The sequence below is a fragment of the Arvicanthis niloticus genome, chromosome 13, assembly GCF_011762505.2.
Source record: "Arvicanthis niloticus isolate mArvNil1 chromosome 13, mArvNil1.pat.X, whole genome shotgun sequence".
NCBI lineage: Eukaryota > Metazoa > Chordata > Mammalia > Rodentia > Muridae > Arvicanthis > Arvicanthis niloticus.
Window position 1 is genome coordinate 54,471,404 of NC_047670.1, and position 21,737 is coordinate 54,493,140.

The 21,737-nt window shown below is 50.4% G+C and overlaps 1 protein-coding gene and 1 long non-coding RNA gene across 6 annotated transcripts in view; one reads left to right on the plus strand and one right to left on the minus strand.

The window, feature by feature from the left end:
* The window catches only part of Tmem184b (transmembrane protein 184B), a 44,244-nt gene extending 34,369 nt beyond the window's left edge, over positions 1–9,875 (minus strand). For 2 of the 5 annotated variants that reach the window (XM_034516673.2, XM_034516674.2), the window contains exon 1: positions 9,239–9,356. In XM_034516673.2, coding sequence (XP_034372564.1) covers positions 9,239–9,351 — 113 coding nt within the window. In that variant the 5' untranslated portion in view covers positions 9,352–9,356. Of the gene's footprint in view, positions 1–2,318; positions 2,585–9,238; positions 9,357–9,854 lie in introns of those variants that run through there. The other 3 variants (XM_076911626.1, XM_034516675.2, XM_076911623.1) reach the window with 3 other exon arrangements.
* Positions 9,876–15,065: 5,190 nt separating this feature from the next.
* On the plus strand, positions 15,066–20,036 carry LOC143434117 (uncharacterized). The gene is made up of 3 exons (XR_013103370.1): positions 15,066–15,169; positions 16,027–16,078; positions 18,576–20,036. It is a non-coding gene; the product is annotated as an uncharacterized LOC143434117 (long non-coding RNA).
* The last annotated feature ends 1,701 nt before the right edge of the window (positions 20,037–21,737 follow it).

Genomic DNA, 21,737 nt, shown 5'->3' on the forward strand with positions numbered 1-21,737 from the left:
TGGACCTACACCAGACCCACCTTGCTCAATGCTCTGTCCATGAACTCGCTCTCCTTACTTACACATACGGGGAGACTCAGGGTTGGGGGTGCAGCTCAGTAGGAGAGCCCTTGCCTAGCAGTATACATGCTCAGGGGTCTGTCCCTAGCTCGGCCATAAGGAAGAATGAAAAGGCTAGACCTAGACTGTCATTCCTTCCCAGCTCCAGCTCTGACGCCCCAATGGACATAAATGGGTCACCAAGATATCCAGCTATAACGGATGTCCTTGGCTGAAGGGACCAGTATGCAGACGAGTATCAGGTGGGCCTGGTAATGAAGACTGGGACAGCGAACCAGCCGAGGGGCTCTAGCTTCCAGTCTAGCCTTCCCACGGGAAAGAAGAGACCTCACACTACACTCCCTGCCAGAGCTGTGGAGACATCATAGTCATGCAAACACTCACACTACATGACATTCACCTTCCCTGCTCCTGGTCCATTACATAACCCATGTGCCCAACAGCCACCCGATCTAAAAATCACCCTCTAGCCAGCCAGTCATGGAGGATGGGGGCAGTCTCAGGCAGGAATCTCAGTGTCCTCCCTGAAAATTAGGGCAGCTGAGGACATGTAACCAGCGGGACGGGGCTTCCTCCTCTTCCCCAAATCAAGCCCAGCCCACTAGAAAGTGTGGATGAAATGAAAGGCCTCCTGGCCATAGCTGAGTGGGACAGACCTCTGTGAGAGGGACCCAGACAGTCCACACCCGGGCTCTGCTTCCACAGAAATGTCCAGGGACTTTAAAATATCAAGTCCCTTTAACTTCACTAGAGCAGCTGCTTCACAAGGCAACAATTCAGCCTTAGCACGTCCAGATTGTCACATTCCTGCAACCTTAAGCCACATACGTCGGAATACTCATGCATCAGACAATGCCTCAGTCTACATCAGGGCTATGTCACCTGCTTGTGTTTTTGGCCTCTGTGTGTGCTCCACATGGACCCACTATCTGAAGCTTCTGCCTTCCTCTCCAACTACCATGAACCACATCCACACAGTTCTGTCTTGACTGCCTGTCAGCCCACCCCAGGCAGAAGCCCCCACAGAACAGCCCACCCCAGGCAGGAGCCCCACAGATCGGCCCACCCCAGGCAGGAGCCCCACAGATCAGCCCACCCCAAGCAGGAGCCCCCACAGAAGAGCCCACCCCAGGCAGGAGCCCCCACAGATCAGCCCACCCCAGGCAGGAGCCCCCACAGATCAGCCCACCCCAGGCAGGAGCCCCCACAGATCAGCCCACCCCAGGCAGGAGCCCCCACAGATTGGCCCACCCCAGGCAGGAGCCCCCACAGATCAACCAAGACCTTCATTACAATTTTCCACCTCTAGCAACTTGGTATAGCAGGTTTTGACAAGAGGCTTCGATCTCTCTCAGGGAGAGGAACATTGGTGGTCACTTGGTCACTCAGGCCAGGAAGAGCCGGAAAGCCTGCTTTCTTCCGAGGACCATAGGCAATTCACCCTCTGAGTCTCAGCCTCTCCATCTATAGAATAATGATTCTCAGGGCCAAGGCCACTGGGAAGTGTAGTCTGTAAAGCCCTACACAGATCATATTTCGGATGGAATTAGAGTAATTACATGGCAATATTAATAATATAAAACGACCACACAGGTTTGCCAACACTCATCACTGTGCAGTGTGGACACCCACACTGGGTGCTGTGGGATCCCCGTTGCTGCTCTCAGGAGGAACAGAGATGGAGACCAGAGGCTATGGCAGCTACGGCAGCTACGGCAGCACTTTCAGAGCTTTTCTAAAAATGACCATGGGCCCTGGAGAACAGCTGCACTCTGCAGAGTGGAGGTCCTCCGCCACCTGCCACAGGACTGAGCCTCTCTTAATGTAGCTTGACCATGGGGGAGCTCAGCAAAAGAGAAGCAGAGGTGCACGTCCCTCTGGGTGACCTGAAATCCCTTTTGGGGCAACAAATGTAATTACTTCAAGAGGGATGAGGAGAGAGGGGAACAGTGATCTTGGGATGGGCCATGACACCCAGGTAAAAGACCCGACAGTTTCAGCAAGAGAAAGTCTTCACAAGATCTCTGCTCAGAAGGAAACAGGGGTATGTGTACACCCTTCTTCACAACCATGAGACCTGCCAACCTGGCCCTCACCCTGGTGACGGGCCTTTCTGACCTTAGAACCCACCCAGCACAGGAAGGTGAGCAGATATCCCCACTGTTAAGCTTAGAAGCAGCAAGTGGCCTGCCCGAGGCCATTGCTCCAGCTTTGCCGTGGCCAGGATAGAGGCGGGGGACCTCACATCTCCCACTGACCTGCAAGCAAAGCACCAGGACTTCACTCTTCTCAACCTGTGGCCAACCTAGGCAAATACTTGTGAGCCACACTCAGTGAGCAGCGAGACAGCGTGAGCTCCTACCTAGAACGAACATCAACTCAGCAGCAAAGCCTTCTACGGGGAAGCGTGGGGAAACTGAGGAGTCCGTGTAGCCCAGGGTGGCTTTAATCAGCGGGAGCTACTCCGCTAGGCTACAGCACAGGTTCTCTTCAGGCAGAGGTTCTCACAGTTGCTGTCCAGCGGATTCCAACACACAGAAGAGCCGGAAGTGACTCGGATCGGGCACAAAGGCTTTCTGGGTGGGATCTTCCCCTCTGGTTTCCAACTCAGAGAAGGAAAAGGAGGTGTCTGCTGGGCTTCCGGCTTTCACACAAGCCTTCTCACCCTCTGCAGGCAGTCACTGGGCACTGCTGGCCTCCAGTGATACCACCTCAGTCTTAACAGATAATCCTGTTCTAAGCTGAGCATGGCAGTACACACCAGCACTCAAAAGCCGAAGGCAGGAAGATCAGGCGCTCCGAGCCAGGCTGGAGACACGACACCTTGCCTCAAACAAACATCAAACCAGGCATGGTGGTATACACCTTTAACCCCAGTACTTGGGAGACAGAGACAGGTAGATCTTTGCGTCCGAGGCCAGCCTAGTCAACGTAGATGGTTCCAGGCCAGCCAGGGATATACAAGGAGACCTTGTCTAAATTAAATAAATAAAATTGTCAAATAAATGAAAAGTAAATTGCTGGGCACGGTGGCACATGCCTTTAATCCCAGCACTCTGGAGGCAGAGGTAGATGATCTCTGTGAGTTCAAGCCCAGCCTGATCTATTTTTTTCTAGGATAGCCAGGACTATGCAGAGAGACCCCCTTCTCAAAAAACAAAATAAGCAAACAAAAGCCATGAATAAAATCAAGGAAAAAACAGGACAACCCTGTTCCGATCACCCTGGAGGAGCCATCGTGTACTTCAAGGATAATCTGAGCTTCACTGTGAGCGGCAGTGCATTCCCCATCCACTGCTCCCTCTGCCCACTGGAAACTCTCTACACCCGCACTCAGTGCCGGCTCCACGCCAGGCAGTGGGACACTGCTGACTGAAGGCAGGAGAATTCCAGTGTGGATGCTGCTCTCAAGCCACGGCCTGGGCCAAGAGATCACAGCAGCATCTAGGAACATGATTGCTCAGGCTCAGGCCAGCTCCTGAGCACACCCTGCCAGTGGCTTCTCCACACTGGGGCTCTGAAGAGCAGAGTTCCAGGAGTGGCTGTTGAGAATACTGCCGGCTAGCCGGGCTGTGGTGGCGCACGCACGCCTTTAATCCCAGCACTCAGGAGGCAGAGGCAGGCGGATTTCTGAGTTCAAGGCCAGCCTGGTCTACAGAGTGAGTTCCAGGACAGCCAGAACTACACAGAGAAACCTTGTCTCGAAAAACCAAAAAAAAAAAAAAAAAAAAAAAAAAAAAAAAGACAGAGAGAAAGAGAGAGAGAGAGAGAGAAAATACTGATGGCTGGGGTCTAGGGAGGTGGCTCAGTGGTTAAGAGCACTGGCTGCTCTTGCAGAGGACCCAGGTTCAGTTCCCAGCAGCCACATGGCACTCATGATCACCTTTAACTCCAGGTCCAGGAGAACCAATGCCCTCTTCTGGCCTTGCTGGGAATGCTGGACACATGCACGCATGAGGCAAACACTCATACATACAAAATAAAAGTTAATAAATCTTTAAAAGTTAATAAATAAATCTTTAAGAAGAAGAACAAATGCTGTCAGCAATTTCTCAGTGTGTGCTGCACACGCATCTGCCTCACATTTCAGAATCTGCCTCACATTTCAGAAAACAGGGCCAGCCATGAGGAGAAGGGAGAGAGCAGGGCCAGCCATGAGGAGAAGGGAGAAAACCTAAAGCCAGAGGCCTCTGGATTCCCGCCATGGAGCCCCCACTCTGCTTCCTCCCTTTCTGGCCTCCATGAGGCAGAAATCACATTCAGTAAACATGGATGACAGTCCTCTGGGTACCAGTTTGTACGGCTGCACTGATCTGTAGGGGCTGCATGGTTGGTTTTGTGATGTCGATTCAGATCACTGTATAAGCTGTCACCTCTGCCTGAAACCCATTTTCTCCACCTTTCCACAAGGTGACATTGTAACTGTCATTGCATCAGAAAAGTGCCTGCCCAGGCAACAACGTCCCCTCAAAGCATCCATGACAACTCTAATTGTCCTGCAGCTGATGTCCCTCCCTAGCTGGATGCAGCTCCCCACATCAGGCCCGACAGACTGGACTCCTGAAGAAATTAAACAGCCTGCAAACAAACAGCAAAAGCTGGTGAGAACAGGAAAGAGCTTGGTCCTTAAAGTGCTGGCTGCACAAGTCTGAGGATCTGAGTTCCATTCCCAGCATCCATGTAAAAGGCTTGGTGTGTTGCTGCAGACTGGAGAGGCAGAGAGAGACAAGTCCCCGGGGCTCCCTGCCAGCTTACCTAGCCTGAGAGCCCCAGGTCCTAGTGAGAGACCTTGTTGCAAAAAATGAGGTGGATGAAGAACAACACCCAAGGCTAACCCTCTAGCTCCCATGCACATACTGTGCACTAACGCAAATGCTGGGTCATGATAGCCCTATAATGCCTATGCTGCTGGCACTTGCATTCTACAGATGAGGCAAACTGCAGCTCCTGTCCTTTCCCCAAGCTGGCCTTGAACCCATCTTCCAGCCTCAACCTCCAAAGCAACAGGATTACATAATATGCAATAATACCACCACCTTAATTTTATCTATTTATCTATTTATTGCTTTATTGTTTGAGACAAAGTCTCACTGTGCAGCCTGGCCATACCGGAACTCACTATGTAAACCAGGCTAGCCTAGAACTCACAAAGCTTCATCTGCCTCTGCCTCCAGGGTGCTGGGATTAAAGGCATGAGCCACCATGCCTGGCTACCTTAATTTTAAGAACCATGAATTCTACCTGGTAAGTGGCCCACTCAAGGACACAGTGCTAATAAAAGCAAGGACTTGACGTGCAATTCCTAATTCTCTTTCCAGGTCACCAGAACTGCTCTGCTCACTAGCTCCCTCTCCTGCTCCCACATTTCAATGTGTTTGCAAAGTCTCTCCCTTTAAATTTTAGTGATTACTAGTATTGTTAGTATGTGCATATGTGTGTGTGTATGTGTGTATACACATACATGCCACAGCACACATAAGGATGTTAGAGGGCAGCTTCCAGGAGTCGGTTCTCTCCTTCCACAACAGGCTCAGCCTTACGCAGAAAGCGTTTTTAGTCACGGAGCCATCTCACTGGCCCAGATTCCTGAACCCTCAGATGGCTATGCTAAGGCACCCACTGGGCTTTCCCTCAACTCCCATGCTCACATCCTATGGCCATCAGTCACATCTCCTGGCATGGCTGTGCTTCTGCAGGATTCTGCAAAGACCTCTAGCGGAGCACATGCAATCACAGCCTCTGTCCAGAGAAGGGATGGCTGTAATTCCTCATACAGGCAGGCTAGCAAGGCACTGCACTACATCCAATCAGCCTGACACCTGGCAAAGTAGAGCAAGAAGTCTTCATGGAGCTCAAAGGAAGACGCAGCAGCTACACCCAGCTTGCCTGGCTCCAGTTCTGGCTTCACCCCCTGCTCCTGTGTTCATACAGCTGAGGGGTCCAAGCATGGACAGTGGGTGACTGACCATACCTCCCAAGGTGACAAGAGAAGCTACGAGCCCAGGAGCCCTGGGAGAATCAGGGGTTCAATCCTTAAGAAAACAAGTTCAAGGCTGGCTCAGCAGCTGATGTGCCGCCCTCTCACGACAGCACCATGTGACCTGGGTACATGCCTATAATCCTAGGCATTGGGAGGTAAAGGCAGAAGGGTCAGAAGTTCAAGGTCATCCTCAGCCACACAGTGGATGGATTCAAGTTCTGCCTGGAATACATGAGACTCTGTCTCAAATTTAAAAAGAAAAAAAAAAAAAAAAAAAAAAGAACAAAAAAAGTTTCGTTCAATGGGGCCAAATGACAGAGAGCCAAAGAAACCAGCAGGATAGCAGAGTCTGGGGCACAGTAACCTTCAGCCCCGAAGATGCAAAAGAAAAACAGAGCAGAGACTAAAGAGACAGCAGGGACCAAAGGGGCAGCAAACAGGAAGGATGCAGGTCATCTTGGAGTTATGTACCAGATCGAAGGAAGCAAGATGCAGGGTGATGATACAGCCTCACAGCACAGGGTGTGCGTGTCACTTCCTCTCAGACTTTCAAAGGCTTTTTGTTGACCACACGGGGCTCAAATCAAAACCCTTCGAGAGGAAGACATTACAGGCCTCCACGTTGGCTTGGGGCTTCCTGCTACCCTCCTCTCCTGCTCAGCACCCCACCTCTAACTTCAGGACCAGGAAGGCACTGAGCCTACCGAAGGTCAGAGGGGAAAAGCTTGGAGACTGGACCAACTGACCTCACCAGACAGTGGAGGATGGACCAGTAACTCATGAAAGCACTTTGAACTGTGCCTGGCACACAGTAAGTGCTCAGGAAATGCGCTGCTCCTACTGTCCTCTGGGCCCCTTCAGAGCCCTCTCCCTACCCCAAATAGAACACGGTCTCAAATGTACTAGTTACATGCTGGGCTACCTCAGCCAACCACACAACCTTTGACAGGGGACAACCCAGGTCTCTGGCCTCTCTGCCCTGATGGCCAGCAAATTCGGGGCACACAGGAGGTATTCAGCAAGCACCTGCTGTTCCCAAAAGCCTCAAGGTCCTGGGGCAGACCCCGCATGGAGCTCTGAGGGCCTAGCTCTAGGTTTCCCAACACTCAAACCAAATCCCCAGTCTCATCTGCTGCTACTCACTTGCAAAACAATCAAGGCCTGGGCCCTGCCTTGCCTAGCAGCTTCTACTCCAGGGAACACGCTGAGAGAAGTGAGCGCAGCGGGGACTGGAAATAGCACTGAGCCCCTCTTGGGGAGAGGCCTGGGCAGGCCAGCTGGCAGACAGGAGCAAAACCTCAAAAGCAGAGAGTGTGAGGGGGCTGAGGACATGGCTCAGTGGCACACTGCCTGCCACGGGTGCCTGAGGTCCCCACCCAGTGCACAGGACCAAAAGGAGGAAAAAAGGGAAAAAGCAGCCGGCAGACAGGAGGCCTGGTCCACAGAACTAGGACAAGCTGGTCACTGCTACCCTCTCACCCGGAAGCTCTTCTCTTCTCCTTACCCAGTACAACCCCACCACCCTGGGAACAACTTATAAGCCACCCCCCCAAACTGCACAAGGACACCAGGTCACCTATGGCTCTTGGGAGAGAATTTAGAGCCACACCACCCACACTGGCCAATGGGGGTCACCCCGTCTATGTCCACTCCCCAGCAGACTGGGAGCCTCTAGAAGCAGGTACTAGATCCTGTTTCTCCATCTTCTACTCCAGGGACACCAAGGAGAGCAATGAGGCAGCAGGGACTGGAGGCAGCCCTAAGCCTGGCACATAGTAGATGCTCAGTAAGTTACAAAGCAACTTGGCAAGACACAGGGATGAAGGATGCTACCAGAACCTACTAGTACCACACTGATAAGTGAGTCACTAATCCCCAGCCCAGCCCACCCACCTTCTGCCTCAGTTTCCTAACACACAACTATGCCTGATACTTTATTCATACAATTGCCATGAGAACCAACTCGGAAAATAAAAATGGAGAGCAGAAAGCCTCTGAGGAATGTCAGTCACCCAGCTTTGGCTCAACTGTCCCTTTGTGCTGAAGCTCCCCCCCCCTGTCCCCCTCCCCCCACCCAGCACTGGATCCACCTCCGTACTCTTCAGTCTTTGTCTTCTGTTTCTGCAATCCCTGTAGTTATTTCCCATTCTGATTCTGCCCAAGCATCTGAGAGCTCCTGGATCCTCACATCTGTGTGCAGGTGAGCACTAGCCTGGCTTTTGGGGGCTCCCCCATCCTAGGGTTCCAACTCTGGCATTGCACAGAACTCTCAAGATACTCAGATGTGCAGAGCCCAAGGGTCCACCAAACTTGTTGACAGGGAGAGGGATGCTGCAAACAGCCGGCCAAGAATGCCAGACCTCTGAGACCTGCACCTCGGCTGTTGCTGCTCCTGAGATACTTGGTGTGTGTGTGTGTGGTGTGTGTGTGTGTGTGTGTGTGTCTGCAGCACTAGCCTCTAGGGCACAGATTGCTACTTCTCTCCTTACATAAAGCACCTGGCAGCCAGATGAATAATACATGGACCTTCACCTCACACACAGGTATCAGGCAGGCAGACACCTGCTTTGCCCCACCAAGGCCTCCAAGGGAGGGAGGGATGAGATGTCCCGCCTCATACAGTCCTTCAGAAAGGATACAAACTAAAACTCCGAGCCCATTCCCCAGACTCCGGGAACCCTATCCAAGCAAGGTGTCCAAGGGCGTGCCCAGGAAAACAGGCACAACACACCCAAACCAATCTCTAGGGTTCCTCTGAACACCCAACATCCTGGGGGCCCCAGATTCCTATCTGTCCCCCTCCAAACCTACTGACCTGTGTGCAAAGCACGCGCGTATCCCTATTTATTACGCATGTACCGCCTCAAGGGCCGACCACCCGACCAGGTCAAAGCCACTGCACTGGGGACCGACGCTTCCCCGACCCGTTCGGTAGTGCCAGGCTGCAGCACACCTACCGCGGCGCGCACAGTCTCATCGGTAAGAGGCTGGGCCCCGCGCCGCCCACCCCGACTCCCCCACGAGCAGGTCGGGTTACACTCAGGGCCCCGCCACGCTGGCGAAGCGGGCACACCCACGGGCCGCTCGGGGGCCTCTGAGTCCCTTCCTCCCCGCGGGAAGTCCCCAGCGTGAGGATCTCCCCAAGGTGCAGACCCCGCCTGGTCCCGGTTCATCCCGCGCATCCCGCCGCCCGGGTACCTCAGGAGCCCATGGCGCTGGACCCTGCGGGCGGAGCAGGCGGCGCTGCAGCCAGGTATCTCCGCCGCCGCTGGCGCGTCCCGAGCCCCGCCGAGTACCGCCGCGACGCGCATGCGCACTCGGAACGCCGCTGGCGGGGGCGGGGCCGGAGCGCGCGGCTGAGGTCACTCGCCGAGCCTTAAAGGGGCCGCGCGCTGCCAAGCACCACGCGCAAATCTCGGGTCAGGAGGACTGTGCCGTCCTCTCGCAATTCGCAAACGCACCGGGAGAGACCCGGGGCCCAGATTTCCGAGTCCCACCCACCACAGTCCTGGAATGCACTGTCTGACCCGCGGGATACAGATTGTCCTGGACACTCGCGGGCTAGCTAGAGCTTCATTTCTCTGAATGCCTCGTGTGCGCCAACGCTGAAGGTGAACCGAGATCTAGTTGCCGCTTGAGGCGGGGAGGGTGAGTGTGAGACTATGAAACGGACTTCCACGGAGCGTTTTGTATAGTTGTGCAAAATGAAACTGCACGTGGAGCTGCTCCATCTGGTTCCTAGCCAACTAACCGATTCTGGAGGTGTCATTCCAGCCCCTATCCCATTTTGATTTGCGAGGTCCCCACGTCTTACCCAGATGACTGAAATGCGTAATATGCAACCAAGTTTATTTTTATCTCCAGCTCCAACTGTCTACCGACGCCTCCTCCTTAGCCGGCTCAGCTGCTTTCCCTTCCACACACGTTTCTTCACAGCATTCCCCAGTCCCTGCTTCCAGTCTCCAAGACACAAGGTCTGGAATCATCCTTGAGTGGCCCCCTCTCGCTGCCCCTCGTCCCATCTGCTTGGGCAGGACATCCTGTACGCCTAGACTCTGACCTCCTCCCTACTGTACTGCTGTCATGTGGTCCAGGCTCTGCCCAGGAATTGTGGGCAGCCCGGATTTTCCAACTTTATTCTCCGCAGGGCTGTGTCAATGTGAGAATCAGGGATTCCTTTAAAATTTTAAATCGATGGAGGAATCACCAGACTCTGGGCTTTATTTTTTTTTTTTTTTTTTTTTTTTGGTTTTTTTGAGACAGGTTTCTTTGCACCAAAACAAACAGACAAACAAACAAACCCACCCAAAATGAACTATATGGCACTTTGTTCAAAACCCTGAACTAGTTCCTCACGACATTCCAAATGAAGCCAACCTCTGCAGATCCTCAGCACAGCCTCGATGTGGCATCTCCCTCCGCAGGCGTGCCTGACCTCATCTCCTTCTCCTGGTCTCTTGCTTTCCCTCCAGCCAGGTGTAGGCATTCAGCTTCCATGCCTTTGTACCTGCTGTCCCCTCTGCTGGGGTTACAGTTTCCCCGACAAAGCCTTCAAAGGCTTGTTCTGCTGGCCTTACTAGGGAAGCTGAGGCAGGATTGTTCTGAGACAAATATCTCCTTCCAGGGGAAGATTTCTGAGCCCCTCACATGCAGTCCATATGCAACACTTCACCGTGCCTTGTTCTTTCAATAAAATTTATTTTTTAACATGTATGGATCGTTTTTCTATCTTATTATTCATCTTCCAGGAGAACACAAGTTCCAGAAAGACTGTTGAATTAACTTTGTCTGGGGAGATCTGTACCCCAAGTAGGAAGGCATGCAAACAAACCAACATTCTATACAACTCTTCCTCTATGAACCCGTAAGTTACTATGGCAGCTGTAATATGTAACTCCCCACCCCCACCCCCAGCTGAATGGCCTTTGAGAAGTTAAGAGTTCTTGGGAGGTAGAAAATTATAGAAGGGAGAGCCACTCCTATGATGTTGTGGGGAGGTCATGACCCATGCCGGACTGGGACTTTTTCTTTTTTCATTTTTTTAAATTACCCCTAAGCAACCATTCACTCTTGCTCCTATAAGCAGCTGTAATAGACTCATGGAATGTTCACTCTCCAAGCTTGATTGGGCAGAACCATTCCTTTATTCTGTGGTTAGTCCCTTACCTGGGTTGAGTAGATGTTTGTTCGTGTCTCCCCAGGAAAAGTGCATGCAGCAAGGATGAAGATATCTGACAGTTTTTTGTTTCCTGGTGAAAACTAGTACTCGGCACTGGCCTGGCAAGCATGTACAGAAAGTATGTGTAACATGGACAAATGTAATAACTAGGTCCTAAGGGGAAGCTTGGGGTAATGGTACTCAACCCCCATGGCTGCATGACTGAAGGAGAAAACCAGCTGTTCTCTCACCCACAGGCACACACAGTGACATGAATACACACACACACACACACACACACACACACTAAATAGATTTTTTTTTTTCAAAGAGCATCATATGGGAAGCAGGAGCAAGTAGATCTCTGTGAGTTCAAGGCCAGCCTGGTCTATGTAGCAAGTTCTAGGCCAGCCATAGCTACATAGTGAGGCAGTCACTCAAAAAAATAAATAAGCTGAATGATAGTGGCACACGCCTTTATTCCCAACAGTAGGGAGGCAGAGGCAAGTGGATCTCTGTGAGTTTGAAGCCATCCTGGTCTACAGAATGAGTCCCAGGACAGCCAGGACTATGTAGAGAAATCCTATAGGTGGATGGATGGATAGATAGATAGATAGATAGATAGATACATAGATACATAGATAGATGAGATGACCTCTTCTGACTTAGTCAGGGTTTCTATTCCTGCACAAAACATCATGACCAAGAAACAAGTTGGGGAAGAAAGGGTTTATTCAGCTTACACTTCCACATGGCTGTTCATCACCAAAAGAAGTCAGAACTGGAACTCACACAAGCTAGAAACCTGGAGGTGGGAGCTGATGCAGAAGCCATGGAGGGATGTTACTTACTGGCTTGCTTCCCCTGGATTGCTCAGCTTGCTTTCTTATAGAACCCAGGACTATCAGCCCAGGGATGGCACCACCCACAATGGGCCCTCCCACCCTTGATCACTAATTGAGAAAATGCCTTACAGCTGGATCTCATGGAGGTATTTCCTCAATGGAGGCTCCTTTCTCTGTGATTAACTCCAGCCTGTGTCAAGTGGACACACAAAACCAGCCAGTACATCTTCCCAACCCAGGTTTGAAATTCACAACTTCCTAGTTGCCCCTGCAGAGTTGCTAACCCCTCTAGGCAGAGTCCTTGCCCCAACTGTCACCATATCTACACAACTTATAAACCAGACCAGTCTGATAGCTCCTGCCCCCTCCAGAGCTGTTGGCCAAATCATACCCAAATCCAAATTCTTAGTCCCTGCACCCCAGAGGTACTCATGGTTCTCAAGTTACAGCTGCCTTGTCTGGCAGGGCACAGGCAGGTGCTGGGTATTTTTAGGCATGCAATGCCAGAAAAGGGTCTCAAAACAGAAAGTCACCTGACCTGGTGACAGAGATTTTGACAGGTGGCACTAGGAGCCAGGGCTAGTTGCTCCCCTCAGCAATAGGCCTTCTGAAAAGATGAGGGCCAGCAGCTTGGTGGTCAAGCCATTTGCTGCCAAACTTGAGGACTGGAGTTAGATCCCGTGGACCCACATGACAGAAAATGGGGCACTGTTGCCATGTGAGCCCCTCCCCCTGTCACATCATACACACACAAATAAATGTATGTAAAAATGGAGGTAAGAAGAATACATCTCCTCCCTCACTCTACGCAAACTTACTCTCAGCATTCTACCTGCCCTTTCTACTCAAAGATCTCTCATCTCTCACCCGGCTTCTCCCCAAGTCTGTGGCCTCCACCTTACACCTGCCAATCAATTCTGAAAGAACGTCTTTCCCCACCCACAGCTCCACCCCCTTTCTATTCTTGCTCCCATCTTTCCCCACCCATAGCTCCACCCACTTTCTATTCTTGCTCCTTTTCCTCCTTGTTCATCCGTTTGCTGCGGTGACTAGAACCCGGGACCTCTGCATGCTGGGGCACGCAGCTGTTCCACTGAGCTAAGCCTCAACTACTAGACTGGTATTTTTGTTTTGAGGCAGGCCCTTGTTCTCTTCTGTTGCTCGGTTTAACTTGGAACTTACTAAGTAGCCCACGCTGGCCTCAAACTTCCTTAGCCTCCCAAACCGTAGGATCACAGACATTTCCCTATTCTGATCACTTAAATTATTTTTCCCAAAGGAAACCTTAGAAACAACCTCACAGCCACTGAAGGAAGTTAAAGAAAACGAGTGATCCACACAACGACATTCAATATATATAATAAAACAACCTCTCTTGGTCTTATTTTTATTATGTGCATGGGTGTTTCACCTGCATGTACATGCCTGGTGCCCTCAGAAGGTACAGGTACCCTGGAACTGGAGTTATGGTTATAAACTGCCATGTGGGTGCTAGGAATTGATCCCAGGTTTTCTAAAATAGCAGCCAATACTCTTCATAGAGTAGCCATTCCTCCAAACCCCTTAAAACAGTCTCCTGTGTGTGTGTGTGTGTGTGTGCTCGCGCAATTACACAGGCTGGAGACATGGCTCTGTGGTTAAGAGCACTGACTGGTTTTCCACAGGTCCTGAGTTCAATTCCCAGCAACCACATGGTGGCTCACAACCATCTGTAATGGGATCAGATGCCCTCTTCTGGTGTGTCTGAAGACAGCGACAGTGTACTCACATACATATAATAAATAAATGATTCTTTTAAAACTAGAATAAAAGTAATTGTACAATCTAAAAACATGGTTTCTCAACATGATTAGTCTTGCTATGGAGGAAACTATTAGAACCAATAGTGTACAATGAAGGCGGGGAGAAGTCTTCGTGGCAGCCTGGCTTGAACTCTATTTTTTAAGCAGTGCTGAAAGGAAGACATTGGCAGCAGCACAAACAGATGGGCTATCACAGGCGCCTCCTAAGCGGCAGGGTTATGAGTAGTGGGTTGTTGGTTTTTTTTTTTTTTTTTTTTTTTTTTTAATTTTCCAAAATTTGTTTTCAAAAGCCTGTAATATTTTCAAACTTAGCAAAGCGTTATTTAAAGAAATGATGTATTGTCCCATCTGTGTTTTCTGCTCATTGTACATTACCATCCAGCTGTCTGTTGGGGGAAGATAGGGGCTTTCTGCAGGGCGGGGATGCAGGGTCAGTTCATCTTTGCATCCTCCCAGGCCTGGCTCAGTAAATAGCCACAGACAAAAAGACTTCCCTGGATATTGGGAAGGAGACCCAAGCCCAATGTAAGGTCACCCGTCTTCCGGTCTACTCCTAGCTTCTGGTAGGAAAGTGTGGAGGAGGGAGCTTTAGGCCTCTGATGTGCATGTGATGAGGGACCCAGCTCGTCCACAGCCTCCATGGTATCCCTGTCTCCAAGTACACTGTAGGAGATCCGGTCATGTGGCCCAGAGTCCCTGTGAGTAGCAGGCAGAAAGTGCCTCCTTTGTGGAATGACCTTAGGCGTGTAGCTTTGCTCCTCTGAGCCTCAGTTTCCCCACCTGCCAGTATTTTGCCACTGTGTCCAGAGCAGTGGCTGCTGAAAACCCCAGTTCAAGCCCTGTAAGAATCAGACCTTCTGACTGCAGCAGGCTGACATCTACCACAAGGCATGCTAAATACAGAAGCCATGGGCTCACTTAAGTAGGAAATTCAACGTGGAGGATTTAAGGCTCATGCAGGCTCAACAGGGTACCTTTCTTTTAGTCCTTCTGTGTGCTCACTCTCTCACACACACACCCGCTCCTGTGGTGTGTGTGTGTGTGTGTGTGTGTGTGTGTGTGTGTGTCTTGGCTGCATTCCCAGCTGCCCTTTCACCTCACTGACTAAGAGTGCTCCCCTTTCCCAAGAATTCCAGTCTGTCCCAGGATTTGCCTGATTGGCCCAGCTTGTGGTATGGTTCCATCTCTGAGCCAATCATTGAAGAGAGGAAATGCCATGCTTGATGAGCCAGGCCTGGATGAAGATCCCGCCCTGAGGGACAGATGGAGAGAGTGCTTCTGAACCCTGGGTGCTCAGGAGGGATATGGTGGGTACCCGAAGAAGGTGGGTATCACAGCCAGAGGTAGAAGGAGTGTGGGGGATAAAGCTCAGAGGGGAGCAGATCAGGAAGTTGGGGTGACTCTCCCAAGGTCACCCAGAAAAGAAGAGCAACCTTACCCAGAGCAGAGAAGTAAGGCTGAGCCAAATGGCCTGGTTTGAACCCCAGCTCTAGCACTGACAAGCAGAGGGAGCAATCATAGGCAAGTGCTTAAGGCTCACTAAACCTGCTTCCTTGGCTATACCATAAGCCCTCTTTCAGGGCCAGTGTCAGTCTGGTTGGAGGCTGGTTGGAGGCTGGTTGGAGGCTGGTTAGAATCTGGTTGGAGACTAGTTGGAGGCTGGTTAGAGGATGGTTGGAGGCTGGTTGGAGACTAGTTGGAGGCTGGTTGGAGGCTGGTTGGAAGCTGTTTGGAGGCTGGTTAGAGGCAGGTTGGAAACTGTTTGGAGGCTATTTGGAGGCTGGTTAGAGGCTGGTTAGAGTCTGGTTGGAGGCTGTTTGGAGGCTGGTTAGAGTCTGGTTGGAGGCTGGTTGGAGGCTGGTTAGAGGCTGGTTGGAGGCTGGTTAGAGGATGGTTGGCTGGTTGGAGGCTAGTTGGAGGCTGGTTAGAAGCAGGTTGGAGGCTGGTTGGAGGCTAGTTGGAGGCTAGTTGGAGGCTTGTTAGAGGCATGAAAGCATGCCTCTAACATAAGCTCTTGAGAAGTAAAGACAGAAGAAGCTTGAGAATCCAAATTCAGTTGTGGATACATAGCAAGTTCAAGGCTAGCCTTCAGCACATGAGACTCTGTCTCAAAAAAAACTATAAAATAAAAAGAGAAACGCTGCATGCATCGGCTCACACTTGTAATCCAAATACTTTTAGGAGGCTGAAGCAGGAGGATTGCCACAAGTTGGAAGCCAGCCTAGACTACATGGTGAGTTCAGGTTACCCTGGGCTACAGAGTGAGATCCTGTCTTAAAAGAGAGAGGGCCAGGTGAGATGGCCCAGTAAGTAAGAATGCTTGCTGACCAAGCCTGATGACCTGAGTTTAGTCCTGAGAACTTACACATAAAAGGAGAGAAAAGACTCCTGTAAGTTGTCCTTTGACACATGTGTGCACAGAAAATAAATAAGTGTAATAAAAAGTGAGGAAAGAGACAAGAGGAGAAAGAGAGAGAAAGAGGGAAAGAGAAGGAGAGAAAGAGAGAGAGAGAGAGAGAGAGAGAGAGAGAGAGAGAGAGAGAGAGCAAGAAGATAAGGGAAGGGAAAAAAGAGCTGAGCTTGGAAGAAGTTGAAAGTTCAAGGCTAGCCTGGGCTACAGAGTGAGTTCAAGGCTAGCTTGGGCAACTTAATGAGGTCCTATCTGGAGATATAACTCAGTGGTAAGGTTTTTACTTGCTTACCATGTACAAGGTCTTAGGTTCAATCCTCAGGACAGAAAGAAAAGATAAGGGTTGGAGAGATGGCTCAATGGTTAAGAACACTTATTGCTCTTGCAGAGGACCAGAGTTGAGTGTCCAGCACCCAGGACAGGCAGCTCATAACCACCTGTAACTCCAGCTCCAGAGGATCTGATGCCCTCTTCTGGCCTCCTCAGTCACCTGTGTACATGTCATACACATACACACACACACACACACACACACACACACAGATAATATAAATACATCTTTAAGTTATTTTATTTATTTATTTATTTATTTATTTGGTTTTTCGAGACAGGGTTTCTCTGTGTAGCCCTGGCTGTCCTGGAACTCACTCTGTAGACCAGGCTGGCCTCGAACTCAGAAATCCACCTGCCTTTGCCTCCCAAGTGCTGGGATTAAAGGGGTGAGCCATCACTGCCTGGCCATCTTTAAATTTTTAATGCTTTTTTTGAGACAGAGTTTCTCTGTGTAGTCCTGGGCTATTCTGGAACTTGCTCTGTAGACCAGGCTGGTCTTGAACTCATAGAGATGAGTTCACCTCCACCTGTCTTTGCCTCCCAAGTGTTGGCCTGGCCACCACCACCTGGCTCAATGAATCTTTTTTTTTTTTTTTTTTTTTTTTTTTGGTTTTTCGAGACAGGGTTTCTCTGTGTTCTTGGCTGTCCTGGAACTCACTCTGTAGACCAGGCTGGCCTTGAACTTAGAAATCCGCCTGCCTCTGCCTGCCAAGTGCTGGGATTTCAATGAATCATTTTTAACAAAAGAAAAAATGTTACTTATAAAATACACACTAGACATCTTATTTGTGCAAATGCATGTATGATGTAAAGTATGTAGGTAATTTCTTTAAGATAGTTTAAGGACAATCCTTTAATCTCAGAACTCCAGAGGCAGAGGCAGAGGCAGGTGGATCCCTGTGATCAAGATCAGCCAGGTTTACATAGAGCTACCGAGTGCGACACTGTTTCAAACAAAGAGAAAAGTATTTCCTTTTTTATTCATTATGTGGCTGTGTGCCCATGTGTCTCTGTGGGTATGTGCAGTTGAGTGCAGAGAGCAGGAGTCAGATCCTCTGCAACTGTATAGTTAGAGGCAGCTGTGAGCCACCTGCCCTTGGGGAGTGCTGGGACCCGAACTCAGAAGAGGGCATCACATCCCTTGGAACTGGAATTACAGATTCACACAGAGCTTAGCAAGCAACAGTGGCTGCCATTTGGCAGATGAAGAAACTGAAGCACAAGGACATAATGTTACTTGGCACAGGTCACCCCAAGTGGCCCTGCACACAGCAAGTCTGATGGCTAACTGTGAAATGAATCTAGGATACTTTCCTATCTCATGAGGTGAGACTAGTCGGCAAGGAAGAACCCAGGCAACAACGCTTCTTGTGGAGGTGTGACATTCAGGACACTGATGGTCATCAGGAAGCAGAACAAAGCCAGTCCTAGGGAACCATCTGGGGTATGTGTGAATGAATCGGTGATAGGGGCTTGAGGTGGAGACCCAAGAGAACTTTGCTTTCTCTGTGTCTTCCAGTTGCGGCCATCCCTGTCTCTACAGGGCTAGAGAGGTGAAGCCCTCCAGAAACTGACAGACAAACCATGCTAACAGAAACAAGTCTGGGGTCAGATCCTTTGCACATCCCCAGGCTGCAACAGTCTGAGAGTCAGAAACACAGCCCTCAGGAAAGGAAGCTGATGGCTAATCCTTGTCAGCTTGAAGGGATTTAGAACTTCTGGGTGCAACTCTAGACACCTCTGGGTGTGTCTCTAGAAAGGTTTAACTCAAGAGGGCAGCATTGTCCTGGAGGTTGAACTGAGGGAGCCAGCGAGCGAGCGAGCGAGCGAGCTGAGCACCACCATACATCTCTCTCTGCTTCCTGACTGTGGACGCAGCTGTGTGATACTCCTGATGCCAACCATGACAGGCTATACCCCCACAATATGAGTCCAAGTAAAATTTTCCTTCCTTAAGCTTCTTCTGTCTGGTGTTTTGTCACAACAGGAAGAAAAGCAAGAGGACACGCAGAGAGCTGAAGGACTAGTCCTGGAGGCCTGGGTGTACCAAGTCTAGGCCTGCCCAGGGAAACCTGGATGATTTGACTTCAAAGGCAGGGGTGGGGCTTGCCAGAATCACAGGTGCTTTGAAGGTGCAGGATGAAAAGCCCGTGAGATATAATTACCTGAGAAGCATCTCTAAAGGGCAGGGAGGAGCCCCGCTGCCAGCTACCAGCCCTGTGGTAAGGGTCTCCAGTTATGCCTCCTTAAAGGAACAGTGTTCCTCCCTAGAGCCAAAGGATGCATCTTTAACATCGGCATGACTGCTGTTTGTTGAGTATGGCCTGTCTGTGTGGAAAGCAATGTAGAAAACCGGAATGCCAGTCAATCCCACCAGCTTGTGGTACATGGGCATCCAGCTGTATGAGACCCTTTCAATAGAATAAAGTGGTCCTGAAGCTGGAGAGATGGCTCCATGCTTAAGGGTACCTTCTGCTCTTCCAGCCGACCTGAGCTTGAGCCTCAGTATTCTCTGCACCTTCAGGGGATCTGACACCTTCCTCTGGCCTCTGGGGGTACCTACCTACACATGTGACATTCCCTCACACAGACACACACACTTCAAATAACAATGTGGGGTTTCTCTGTGTAGACCAGGCTGGCCTCGAACTCAGAAATCCGCCTGCCTCTGCCTCCCAAGTGCTGGGATTAAAGGAATGAACCACCAGCCACCACTGCCCAGCTAAAAATGTGGTTTTTAAAAGGAGGTAAAGGGAAAACGGTCAGTAGAGACTACCTTTCTGCCAGGCTTGATGTTATTTGAACCCACTGACCTGTTTTCAGCCCGTATTCCATCCCCTCCTAGCCGCTCTGCCCCTCCAACAGAGTCCTCCCCCTTACCCATCTCCTAGGTTTCTCTCTCTGCTCTCATGGCTTCCAGAGATGTAACCCCAAAGCCACCAGATCTCCCTCTCCCAGATGCTGGCAGTTCAAGCATCTTTCCATTCTGCCTGGGTGGTGACCATAATTCCTTCCTCCAGTCTCCCTGCCCACTGCTGTCCTCCAGTGAACATCCATCATGTCTGTTCCAACTCACAGAGGCCAGTGGAGACTGAGACGGCCCAGCAAAGGGAGCTGGGACCCCTGAAGGGCTTTAGTATTCACTTTACAGATGCAGAAGCTGGGCTCAGGGGAGATGAGCTGTCCAGGGATGGTCAGTCATGCCTTAACACAAGATTGATATACAATTTTTAAAATTGTATTTATTTTTATTTTACGTGCATGGGGTTTTCTCAGATGCTCTGGGAGTGGTGTTGCAGACCATCGTGAGAGGCCATGTGAGTGTTGGGAATTGAATCTGAGTCGTCTGGACCAGCATCTTCTGGTTAAGAGCAGTCAGTGCTCTTGACCACCACACAGTTTCTCCAGCCCCAGGGTAGTTGTATATTTAAGAGGCTAGCCTGGGCTACAAAATGAGACATTGTCTCAAGAAAGAAAGAAAGAAAGAAAGAAAGAAAGAAAGAAAGAAAGAAAGAAAGAAAGAAAGAAAGGAAGGGAGAGAGGGGGGAGAGAGAGAGAGAGAGAGAGAGAGAGAGAGAGAGAAAGAAAGAAAGAAAGAAAGAAAGAAAGAAAGGAAGGAAGGAAGGGAGAGGGGGGGAGAGAGAGAGAGAGAGAGAGAGAGAGAAAGAAAGAAAGAAAGAAAGAAAGAAAGAAAGAAAGAAAGAAAAAGGAGAAGAGAGAAGAGAAGAGGAAAGGAAAAGGTGGGCTGCAGAGATGGCTCGGTGGTTAGGAGCATGGGCTGCTCTTACGGAAGGCAGGAGTTTGGTTCCCAGAATCCACATCAAGTGGCTCCCAACTGTAGCTGTCAGCTCTAAGGGACCCAACATCGTCCTTCTGGCCTCCATGAACATGTACATACACACCAACGTAGACGTAACTTGGGGGGAAATTTTTCATGAGAAAAAAGGGTTGGAGGAGACAGCTGTCAATAGAGTGTCTGTTCCCTGAACTTGAAGGCCTGAGTTCCATGCCCAGCACCCATTTCAGGGCAGGCCTGGCAACACAAACCTGTAACACCAGTGCCGGGCAGGTGGAGACAGGCTGGTGTCAGGTGGCCATTTGAAGACGTCCGAGCTGAGGGACAGACTCCCTTAGAATATAAAGGGGAGAACAAGAGAAGACACCATTAACCTCTTGACTTGACCCTAGGGCATACATACCTGCATGCTCACTGCTCGCACATTTACACACACACACACACACACCATGCCCACACTCACGTGTCTTTGTTTTGTTTTTGTTTGTCTTGGTTTTAAAGATGATCTACTGAAGAACAGGAAGTTCGAGAGCCTTCCGGGTCCAGATCCACATCTGCATAACGTGACCTCAGCCTCCTCGGCTGCTGTGGATTGCCTAACTATTCTTCCGCCCCCAAATGTCCAGCAAGGCCAAAGCTCTAGGCTTTTTCTCCCATGTGATTTCCCTGCTGGGAACAATGCTGTTCTACTCAACCCCAGTGAACTTTTACTCCCATTCCAAGGCTCAGGCCAAGCATCTCCATAGCATCTCCTCTGTACCACACGCCTTTCCTTCTTCCTCTGGGCCTGCTTGATCAGAGGCTACCACACAATTCTCATGCTGTCGATGGAACCCAGGGTCTCCTCATATATTTTGGGTAGGAGCTCTTATCACAGAGACACATGCCCTAACAAGCTCACAGTGTGTTCTACCGTGAGATAAGCCAATTTCCTTACCTGAGTCTGTCCCCTTGACTAGCACATGCAGGTGCCTGGATATGGTGAAGGCTCAGAGACTGGGCTGAGGAGCAGGGGACTATGTTTTGTTTCTCTGGTGTCTGCATCCACACAATGGGGATTAGAGATAGTGGCCAGGCTGGGTTGTCATGGCTCAGCACTGGTGCCCTCTGGGAATTTAGCCCTGTGTCCCATCTACGTTTGTTTAGTCCTGACTATTCTTAGAAGCAGAAGCAGGCACCATCATCCTCACTTTGCACATGAGGAAACCCAGATGGCGTCCGGGGTCACAGAGGGGCCACTTAGTTCTCTGGAATCTATCTCTGGGCATCCTGCTCCTCCTCTGGCCAACACATGGCAAATACCTCTGAGCCCCGCCATCATGCTTGCTATGTGACAGTGACTCATTGGGTGGC